This window comes from Pundamilia nyererei, unplaced genomic scaffold (genome assembly GCF_000239375.1).
Source record: "Pundamilia nyererei isolate P.nyererei 1_Seehausen unplaced genomic scaffold, PunNye1.0 scaffold00125, whole genome shotgun sequence".
Lineage (NCBI taxonomy): Eukaryota > Metazoa > Chordata > Actinopteri > Cichliformes > Cichlidae > Pundamilia > Pundamilia nyererei.
In genome coordinates, this window is record NW_005187526.1 from 63,707 (window position 1) to 75,179 (window position 11,473).

General features: G+C 37.3%; 1 protein-coding gene and 1 long non-coding RNA gene across 10 annotated transcripts in view; both read left to right on the top strand.

Annotated features, from left to right (window-relative positions):
- The first annotated feature begins 636 nt into the window (after positions 1–636).
- LOC102216054 (uncharacterized) lies at positions 637–4,807 on the top strand. Its single transcript, XR_311990.1, has 3 exons — positions 637–693; positions 2,613–2,814; positions 4,544–4,807. It is a non-coding gene; the product is annotated as an uncharacterized LOC102216054 (long non-coding RNA).
- A 1,281-nt stretch (positions 4,808–6,088) lies between these two features.
- The window catches only part of ubr5 (ubiquitin protein ligase E3 component n-recognin 5), a 30,621-nt gene continuing 25,236 nt past the window's right edge, over positions 6,089–11,473 (top strand). For 5 of the 9 annotated variants that reach the window (XM_005742901.1, XM_005742902.1, XM_005742905.1 and 2 more), the window contains exons 1-4: positions 6,089–6,355; positions 10,267–10,311; positions 10,430–10,511; positions 11,034–11,110. In XM_005742901.1, coding sequence (XP_005742958.1) covers positions 6,294–6,355; positions 10,267–10,311; positions 10,430–10,511; positions 11,034–11,110 — 266 coding nt within the window. In that variant the 5' untranslated portion in view covers positions 6,089–6,293. The remainder of the gene's footprint in view (positions 6,356–10,266; positions 10,312–10,429; positions 10,512–11,033; positions 11,111–11,473) is intronic. The other 4 variants (XM_005742903.2, XM_005742906.1, XM_013913313.1 and 1 more) reach the window with 1 other exon arrangement.

Consider the following 11,473-nt stretch of genomic DNA (forward strand, 5'->3'; position numbering starts at 1 on the left):
ATGAGATAGCAACAGGTAGGTAATTAATATAGCACTTGTTACTATTTAACAATCTTCAGATAAATCTATCTAAATGAAGCTACTATTTAATTAAAGTAGAGAGGCAGGGCCATGGATAAAGGGGGGGACCTGTGGTGGAAATATTTCCTAATATATCTTCTTAATTCATCCATTAGTGGAAATTATGTGAACAAGTGCTTCAGACCCCCCCACCCCCTTTTTGTATAATACCCCCACCCCTTCACTGCAATTAACTAATCCTCCTTTACTTTTCAAAAGTGAAATAACACCAAATAATTTCTACTATTATTCATTACCATTAATCTCATTCAGAGTTGCAACCAGACTACATTTTGTTAGTGCCAATGTTTTGTGTGTAAATCTCGTCCCCCACTTTGTTGCAAGGCAGCTGTGTTTTACCGTAATCATTTCACCTGACAGGAAGAAGGTTCAGATAATTTGGTGCTTAAAGCAACAACAATACATTTCACATATTAAAGATACTAAATGCTACCAGTGAATGATGTGAATAGGCTACATCTCTTGAGTAATTTTTGGTTTTTTATTTCTTCTCAAAATCTCCCCCAATATAGATATATATTAATGTGACTGGTGTTTAAATTAGCAGACCCTTGTCTTTTGTGGAAAGAGGTCAGCCAACAGGAGATGGGTTCAGCCACCCCTCTGGATTAGGTAAGTGTCAGCTGTCTAGACCTTCCTGCACAGCACAGAGAACCGGGACAAAAGGCTGGTTGTAGACACACAATGGGGAAATACACACACAGACACACAGCCCATTTGACTGTGTCTGGCATTGTTGGGATGTTCCTCAAAAGCATATTTGCTGGAACAGAATAAAAGTGTGACCATGCAATGCATAAAGATTTCATTTGTAACTTTATCAAGCTCCCTGAAACTTGCATTCAGTGTCTCAGAACTAATAAAAAAATATGAATTAAGTATTTTCTGATCAGTAATCCAACTTATAGTGCATTGCAACTGGCCAATCCACAGCTCATAAATCTACATGAATCATGTTTGCATGTTGAGTTTATTGCAAACAATTTAAAGATGAAAGATAGGAGGAAAAATAATGAAGACTCCTGTTGTACACAGGGGTCTTCATTATATTAGAAATGTATGATAAATGTGGTACTCTCTAAGGTGGGTGTACTTTGTGATTGACAAGCAGCTGCTGCATGAGCATGCAGTTCATCCTTGGTTTGCAAAACAGCTCAGCTTAAGTGAGAGGTTATGGCATAAAAGAGGATCCTGTGGCATTGGACCAATCATAGAATAGCTCTTTAGAGCAGAGCCTCACAACATGTGTATACAGTGGTGCAATGTGTTACGACCAGTGCTTCATTCATATTATGACCTGACCCCTAGATGGCAAGTAACAAATGGATAACTGGAGCTTGTTAGCTTATTTCCACTTCGACTAGATTACCAAGGACTTGGGGTTCTCTTTAGCTGTTTCAGAAATGGATGTGTTGCTATGTCCAGAAAGAGACTACTCACTACATCTCTTTATTCACCAGCCATATACAATATATTGCCTTGTAAGCTGTGCAGAAATCTATGATTTGATGTAGGTTGTGCACACAGTTTGTGCAAAGTCCTTCACCGCTCAGCACCCTTCTTGAAACCTTTAATGGGCAGTTATTCTGAACCATTATAAAGTACTTTAATAGTCGCCGGTCAAATCAGGTGAAAACTGCTTAAAATAGTTTGAAGACTGTGCCCCAAATAAAGCACCATCTTATCTGTGCTGGTGTGGGATTTTCCTCATAGATTACATTTCAGGACTGGCTGAATGCTCTTTCTCTCTTTTTATATAGTTTTTTTTTGGTTTGTGCAGGCGAGTGCATGTTAAGAGGTAGAGCTACATTCTGTCCTTCCCTAGTCCTGCAAAGATATGCTTCTGCCAGCACTAAGAGAAGTTATTTTAAACTCATACTCTTCAGCTATTGATCATGTTACCCCAGTCAGTAAAACATGGGCTGAAGTGATTGTGGGCTGACTGACAGCAGCTTGTCTGGGTTCACTGATGAAAACAGTCTAGTTTTAAGGTATAACAACTGGAAAACCTCTGATTATACCGAGTAGGATATCTTGTCTCTGGTGTCTCTGCGTGCAATAAAACTTTATTCATTGAGTTAAATTTGCAGCCTAAAATGTGCACACTTTCTAAATCCTCAAACCTGCTAACCTTTCTCTGATGATAATGCAGTTTTCTGGCCCTGACTCTTTGTACCCATATTTAAGAACTCCAGGGGTCATTTAATAACCCAGTACCCTCCTACCTAAAAATAGCTCTGGTTTGTTTGTCTACTCCCTTAAAAAAAGGTACAGGGTGTTTTTTTGGAGCAATGGCCTTGGTTTAAATAACCTCTGTGTTGAATTCAGTAAACACAGATAAAAGTTACGCTCTTCTCTCATCTGGTTGGTTGATGTGGTGCATACAAACTTGAAGAACAACGTATGATCGAATAATCTAGTGAAAATTTGCTCACTTACATATGCAGTAACATCCATGTGGGTAATTTTGAGTCAGATGGTTGCATTTCTCTTTGCTAGAGCTGAGTGGAAACTTCTGCTGTACTTTGCAGATAAAAGAGGAACCTGACTTGGGGCAGAAGTGCAAACTCTTATTTTCAGTTCCAGCTTTGAAGGGCGACTCTCCATGAGCTTATCAGAATGCATAAATATCCAGAAAAAACTCTGCAGCATTTTTGTGTTGGCAAATAATCAGAAGAGCAGCGCAGGAAGGACAGCTGTCATCACTACAACTGTCTCACATTATTATCAAAGGTAAACCATGCCACCTACTGGTGAGATAAACTGCAGCTTTTGGGGGATTGTACGTGTATAACCAAAATATGAGTAGGAAATCATTGTTTTGCATAGGCTGTTTTCATTTATTTATTTGTCTTTTAACAATGCAATTTTTTGGGAGGGGACAGGAAACACAAAATCTATATTTCAGGAAATTGGAAAATTCTAATCTTATCATTTGCACCATGCACTGAACAGAGGCTCATTCACCCCTCCTCTCCCAAATGGCCATCTCTTGACTATAGCTCCTTTGCTCACATCCAGGACATGCATGGGTCAAGTTTTAAGCTCTGCTTAAACTAGAGTTTCCTTTTGACAATGTTATAATCGTAACCTTGTGCTTAAATTAGAGTCTTCTACTTTTTCTTTCTTTCAAACAACAGAAAATTATTTCCTTAACTCAACAGGGCTTAAATAGACTGGGAATACCGCACTAACACAGTTTTCTATGGGAGGGAGATCAGCTGTGCACAGACTCCCAGTGGTCTTCCATTTATAGAGCTCAGGTTTTAGGCGGTTCAGTTTGAAATATAAACCAGTGTAAGAATAGCAGCAATGATCTGAGGGTCATGATTTTTTGTTTCACTTTTTTTAACATCTGTTTCATCTCTGCTGCCACAAATACAGATACGAGTATTGTGGCATGAGGAGAAGTAAAGTGGAGTTCCTGCTTTATACACTCAAAAATAAAATATGCCCAAAATGCTGACTTTAATTTGATATAATGTAAATCTTACAAGTAATTTTGAGCAATGTACAAATGATAATAGAACAATGACATTTACTTGATTGGTGTACATTCAGTTTATACCAAGCATATTTTTTCTTAATTATTAGATATTTAAAAAAAAATAAATACACATTTGATTTGATATATTTCAGTTGCATTTTTTATCAACATTATTGCTATTAATGAATACATTTTTAATGTATATTTACTTTTACTTTATTATATAACAGACATTTCCCTGTAGTGAGATGGGTATTCTTATTAATTTTACTTAGATACTACTTAAATAAATACATATTAACTTATTTACTTACATTTGTCAGTTAATGAGCTCTTCATCTTTATTTTTAATTGAGTTCTTTCTTTTTTTAATTTAGGAGCTGTCTTGTTTTATGATCTTGCCCAGAATTAGGGATGAATAAAGTACATCTGATCTTTTATTACAAATAATGTTCAAATATATGCCAAAATAATGGATTAATAGTAAGTGTTGGTTGGGGTTTTTTTTGTTGCTGTTGTTGTTTTGGATATTTAGGTGTTATATAGCAAAAAAATGAAAAACCAAACACAGGATTAAATATACCTATTTCCAAATGGATTGAGAGTATAATCTGATTTTGTTTTTATCCCTGAGCAGAATTTATGAAGGTCTTAAAATGTAGTTTTGCATCTCAATATAATAATTATTCTTATTTTTAATTTAGTCATAATTTTACTTTAGTCATAACAGATTTATACTTTGCTATTATAAATCAAAATGCGTAATCTTTTTAAGAGGCCCCAAATAACCCAACAACAATCCCCATGTTGCCATATTGCAAGTACTTTTGAGTAATAAATAATTACTTATATAAAAAATTATAATTTTATTTTCAGATTTTGATGTTGCTCTTACTTTATCTGCAACAAATAATATTTGGTTTACCAGCTGACGGTAAATTAACAGGACAAATCACAATTTTAAACATTTTTCAGAAACATCAGCAGTCTGCAAAATTACTCTGACAACTGTAAGGTGGTTGGATGTATTGGGAGTACAGAGCAGTAGTGGACGGTTTTGTGGAGTGGTCTGGGAGGAATCATCTGCTTCCGAGAGATGGTGATGGAGTTTAGAAGGAAGAGGACAGCCACACAACCCAATCCTGGGACAAGACGTTGGTGTGGTGCCAGGGTGCAAGTATCTGGGGATCCACATAAACAACAGACTGAATTGGAAGACCAATAAAGAGGCCATATACAAAAGGGGATGATGAGGCTCTGTTTGCTTTCAGTGTCCACAGCAAATTGTTCGAGATATCAGTCTGTACTGGCAAGTGCAGTGTACTTTGGTGTAGTCGGCTGAAGGAGTAGCATCAGAGGTGGTGATGCTACCTCTGATGGTAGCATAAAATGATTAGAGAGGCTGGCTCTTTTGAAACTGTGGTGGTGAGGAGATCACTGAACAAACTATTATCAGTCTTAGGTAATCCTCGACTGCAGCACTTAACTAGACAGGAAGCAGAGGGGCTTCAAGGAGCTGATTCAGATACACACCTATTACAGAAACAGGAAATCTTTCACACCTCGTGCTATCACTCTATATAATACAGTTTATCTGTCTAGCAGAATGACATCTGATATTATTATTATTAGTATTATTATTATTTTGTTGTTTTTTCATCATCCTTTCATTTGATTTAACTCAAGGATGAAATTTTGCAAGTAGGGGCAAAGTATACTTGTCATTAATTTCTTCATTAATATTTTATTATTCATAAATATTGTTTTACAAAGAGGCGAGCAAAAGCAAATCGCAAACAACATACAAGCAAAGAATTCAATTCAGTTACTAGTTACAGACACGCACAGAGGCCTGCATAACCACACGTGTTCACAGGGAGAAAATAGCCACAGTACAGTGGACGGTAGCAAAGAATTCAAGTTGGGTAGCTTAAACGCTAAAGCTAATAGTGCTAGCTGTGAAACATTATTATAACAACAGCAGTCCAGTTCATCGTGTTAGCATTTTAGGCTGACATTAATACATTTCTTACCACTGATTAGTTACCGTGTTATGCATTGTACATACCTTTTTTAACTGAATGGCTTTAGAAAGAATATTTTATCTATGATTAAACATTTTGACTTGGAAGCAGACAATAAAGCTAGATTATAATGACGCAATTTTTAATAGAAAAAACTATACCGCTTGTAACTGCACAAAAGGCACAAATTTGTGCTTCTTTTTCGTTGATACTCTATTTTAAAACCAATTGTCTCATCTTTTTCTATTCTATTGTTCCAGCTTTTAAAGAGGTAACCTCGCAAAATTTAACCCTTTCTTTGACCTTCATAGTGCTTTAGTGAACATATGAACACCTCGACTGCCTAACAGACAAAACATACTAAGATGCAATAGGTGCACTGGATTAGAACAAAGCCTTCGGAGTGTGGAAGTGCAACGCTTGGCTTTTTGTTACAGATGTCTTTCTTCTCGAGGCCAGCCCCATCCAATTTTTTTATTTCCTGTTTGTGCTAGAGGTCCAACCAGCGGAGCGAGTGCATGTGCACTAATCAACACACACAGAAGAAGCTGGTTAGAGTTAAGATGGCGGCATGTGGGTGAGGAGGCTGGGATCTAACTCGAGCTTTTTCGCCCTTAAAAGATTCCTATGAATCCTCATATATACAGTAATCGAAAGAGTACCCATTTCCACACGTCTCGGTGTGATTTTGGATTAGCCCAATGACATCTATACACTTCGTGGTTCACCCGTTGCCCGGGACCGAGGATCAGCTCAATGACAGGTATTTTGTTGCGGCCCGTAGAAAAAGAAGACTTGAAATCAATATTTATGTGCGGGCAGCATTGCTTAGTATTCGAGGTAATATTTGTGCTCGATGTTGACATTGTCATGTGAATATGTTCGGGTTTAAATAATTTAAATGACCCCCCCACTCGGGGGGTAAAACGAGGCCCGGCATTTTGAGGGATCCTTGTTAGCTTGCTGCTACCTAAACAGAGTCATTTGCTAACATGCTAACCTGTTAACTGGCTTTCAGTCGAATAGCTAACGCTAGCTGTCGGTTTCCTTGGTTCTCTGGATGGATTGGCTCTTAGTCAAAGTTCCGCGGTTGGGGGATGGGGTAAAGAGAGGGTATTAAAGGTTGTAAAACACAGCTTTGTACACGAAAAAGATTTCAATTTTTTACTGTTACCATATACGCTCTTTGACAAGTGTCATTGTTTTCTTTGCGAGCGTCTTGTTGATTTACCGTGATCTATGCAGCGGCTAACGTCAGCTTACCGATAGCTAGCTGCTAATGCTAGCAACCTAGTTAATTCGCTACCACGCTCTTAAGAAAGCCAAATATTTGCATTTCAGGGCGTTTGTGGAAGGCTCTTCTTTTTCTTGACGCTTCATTAAGCATTTAATTACTAACATCATTTGAAATTTTGTCACCGCTTGTCTGCTTTTAGCATTGCGCACTGAGATAAATATCTAAAATATGCAGCGAAGTACTGTTAGCACCATCGCATTCAAATTAATCTTGTTATTGACTTTAATAAGGTGGCAAACCAAGGCTTTTAAAGTTTACGGTCTGTGCTGGATTCTAAATTGCCCTGAGTGCTCACACGCGACATTTTAAGTCTTTTCACTGTTGCCTTAATACAATGTGGCACTGCACAGTGTATTTGGCCACATACTACATTGTCGCTTGGAACAAAGTGCTGTTATGCATCACTCTGACTTTATGGATTTTTAGTTCTGGACTGAAGCGGTCCCTTATCGGTGGGTTTAGCGAGGGTGTCCAGGAGATTGTTTACGACCTTTTTTTTTTTTTTTGGCAGAACATGCGATTTATGATAAAACTATTTATAACACCCATTGAGACTTAACTGATTAATGAGCTGCACTACTTAAAGACAAAGAGGTCAAGAAGTCAAAGTGTTTTTAGAATGACCTTGAGATTAAATACTGGTTATGGGCACGGGAGGATTTAAACATCCTCTGTTGGTTGATGTACGGTCCAAATCTGCGGGGATCAGCTTTGGTCTGATTGACAGGAAAGCGCAGTTTGCTCTTGATGGTCAGAAGCACCGCTGAAACATCTTGATTGTATGGACTATTCCTTCCTTAAAAGAGGTCAGGCTTTTTCGATCCCCAGGCATGCATGTCATTGCATGCTGCTGTCACCATGTGGTGCTATGCCCCCCCCCCCCCCCCTCACTCACTCTCTCTGTCTCTCCTCCATGAATTTGCAGTTGTCAAAGCAGATAAGTGCTTCTATCTGACATAAAAAGGCTTAGTCCAGCTTGCCTAGCATGAATATCTGGTCAGATTTCTTTGTTTGACCTGAGGTTTGCTTGCACACATTCATTTAGGACAGTGAAATGGCAAATGGCATTCCCCTGTAGTGAGATGGATATTTTATGTGGGGTTTTTTTCTGCTGCGGTGAAACAGTTTTAAATGGCTCATTGAAGGGAATAGACTTGTCTGTGCTAGGGTACTACCATTTGTTTGATGGGAAGGGTAGTGAATGGCTGACCTGGATGCTTTGTGAGTCATTTTCTCTTACTTTTTTGCAGTGTTAGGAGTGAGGCATGAGCTTTTAATATGTTCTGTGTCTGATGAGAATTCTGCCTGTTCTGTTGTTATGTCCCAGTGGTTTAGAGGCATTGGATGTAATTTAAAAATATTTCCTGTTTATATTCTACCTTGCATTTGATTGCTTTCTAAAGGGTGGAATTCGATTGCATATTTACTGGCATTTTCTGACATTCTGCATAGGCTGTGCATCTATTTTAGTATACATATCTTTTTTTGTATGTCTAAGTAGTGAGATTTATGTGATTTTGTATGTTTGGCCTTGACAGTAACATGTACATTGTGATGCTTTTTGTTTTTCTCACATCTTGGAGTTTGCATTTTGAGTTAGGTCACTCATCACATCACCAGTGATCTTTTGCACTTAAGAGTTCAGGAAACTGTGCAATCCAGACCTCGTGTGTGCTGAAGCATGATTGGATAACTGCATTTCCTTGAGTGTGTGAGGTGCAAATGGGTTTCATGACATGGGACACTTCTTCATAAAAGAGACTGATAGTCTAAATTAAGTATGGAAGTTGATGTCTAATTTCTTTCTTTCTTTTTCTGTGCTGATTTTTAGTGGACTGCAGAAGCAGCTGCCTATTTCAGAAAGTTATAAAACAGAGTATTAAAAGTTTACAGCAATCCTTGAATGTTTTTTTTTTTTTACCAATTAAAACGATTATTTTGGACTGGCAAGACAGACAACTGCTTTTCATTGTGTCAGTGGAAGATTTTTATTAAATTTTTTTATTGTCAGGTGGTTCTGGGAAAAAAAAAATCAGTATCTGTTTTCTATTTGGGCCATTTCAGTTTCTCGTTGACACCATGTAGGGCTAAGCATGTGATATTTTCATACCATCCTCACATTGTTCTTACTAGAATTGCAGATAGAAGATTCAGTTGCCTGCAGACAGCTGGATGGTGGTCATGACTCATCTTAAATGTCAATATAGGCAATCTTACAGCACATTTGTCAGGATTGTCAAGTGGAAAAGGGACCAAAAATAGTTTACTTTACACTTGGGGCAACTCGAAGCAAAGCTTGAAAGAGCTGTTATAATTTATTTTATATTTTCTTTAAACTGCTTTGTGTCTATTTGATAAAAGGCATGAAGCAGTGAAAATCAATGAAGTGTAATTTTTTCCACATTGCCAGTAATGGTGGGTTGTGGATTCATAACCTTTGAACTATATAGTACATTAAAAACTGACTGAGGCCCAGTTTTCCAGGCGTGGATTAAGCTTAGTCCCAGACCATAAACGTATTTTTTTAATGAAGGTTATTGAATTTTCTTTTAGCCTGGGACTAGACTTAAACCATGTCTGGGAACTTGCTGCAAGGTATTTCAAATGCATACTACAACTCTGGCTTGTGCCTCTGACTGATATCTTCCTATGGATCATCCTTCTTAGAGGAAACTTTGGAGCCTAACAAAGAGCCTTTTAGCTACAGTTAAACAAAAATCAACAGAACTATAAGAGAGAGTTTTTACCAGTTTGTAACCATTCATTAATTTAAGTATAATATACATTTTATTCTCAAATAGTGAGAAATTTAAAAGGTAACACTGAGTCATTCCATTGACTCTACACACTCAAACAGGCTCATAATGCTTGCTGCACAAACATCATCACATACAAGTTCCCACAGATATTTCGTCAGTGCTGATCAAGAACATTTATTTTTTGTGTGTGTTATCAGCAACCTATTGTATGTCATTTTTTTAAAAGCAAAACATTATCAAGTGTTTAACATTGTCATCTTTTATCGTGGGCTTCTTTCTTGTCTTGCTATAAGGTAGAAAAGAGGTTTTGTTTTCCTAGTTCCTAATTGAATTGAATTAACAAGTTGTCCTGAGATCATTATGATCATTCAGATAAACTGAAAAGATGCATATATGTTAAAGCCTTCTGAAATAAACCTATATTCTTTGTGCTTTTAAAAATGTTTTACAGTAATTTGTATGCAAATTAAAAGGGCTTGTGTATATAAACAGTAACTCATGTTACAGCATTTCTCTCAGTATGCTTTTTTGACTCTCACACAGGAACCTGTATTGAGGTCTTAAATTGGTCTGGGTGATATGTTAATATAGTTTGTTTTTGTTTTGTTTTTTTCTCAGACTCCGTGAAGTCTCAGAGAAGCTCAACAAGTATAGTTATAACAGGTGAGTGTGTATCTGCATTGTATTTTAGGTGGTTTTATTCAGTGTGATCACTTATTGCAAACATTATTTTGCTTGCTGTCCTGTGTTGGGTCACTTTTTTCTTTTTCCTTTAATGCAGTCATCCACACCTTAGTCTGCTGGAGCAGGCCACCCTAAAACAGTGTGTTGTCGGTCCAAACCATGCCGGATTTCTCCTTGAGGTAATGCTATAAGTCATCAAATCAAACAGCTGCTGATCTGCTGCCAGGTCACAGTTATCAGATGCCCTCTGACTTTGCTGTACAACATGAGATAATATGCTTCAATAGATGTAGATATGGACTAGTTTTTTTTTTTTTTTAAATATGTTGTTAATATTCGTCATAATTCTGCAGTTGGTTCAGCTCAGTTTGAACACTGCAGTGAAGAGTCATTAGTTAGTTGACCTCAGTTTGTATATTGCAAGTGGGTGAAAGATGCTTAGCTGAAGTGTTGAGTGTGTTTATTCATGTCAAGCTGATGCCACATTATGATGATGTTGAATTATAGATTGCACTGTGATAAATGAGTTGGTATGGTGTAGTTAACATGCTAATTAACTATCTTAGAAAAATAGTTTAGAAAAGACTGTATTTTACTCAGTTTTGTTTTCATTTCCTAATGTAATAAATTAATGTAAATGTATTTGTTTTCCCTTTTTGATTAATGTAATACATTAAAAGTCACTGTTGCGACTCTTTCAGGATGGACGTGTATGCAGAATCAGCTTTGCTGTCCAGCCGGATCGCCTGGAGCTCAACAAGCCGGATGGCAGCGATGGGTGAGAGACTTGTTTATGATGGGATCTGTCCCAGGAAACCTTTTTAGCTTTTAGCTTTGGCACTGAATTGGAAAACAGATTGCTTGTGGAGACGTCTCATTCAAGATGCAGCGAATATGCTCAGGCTCATGGATCTTGGTTGCTGTAATGTGAATTCTAGTCAATACTTATGCCCTTTTTGGCAAGTATAACACATTTGGACATGGTTTCATTTCTAGCATATTACTGTGGTATTGTTTGTTTCAACAAAGACTAGCTCCAAAGTCTTAAATCTATAGCTGTAAACATGTATTTCTATACATTATCTTACCTAAACTGCTGTTTGAATATCAGATGCTCTTGTTTTAGTTTAATTCAAATCAA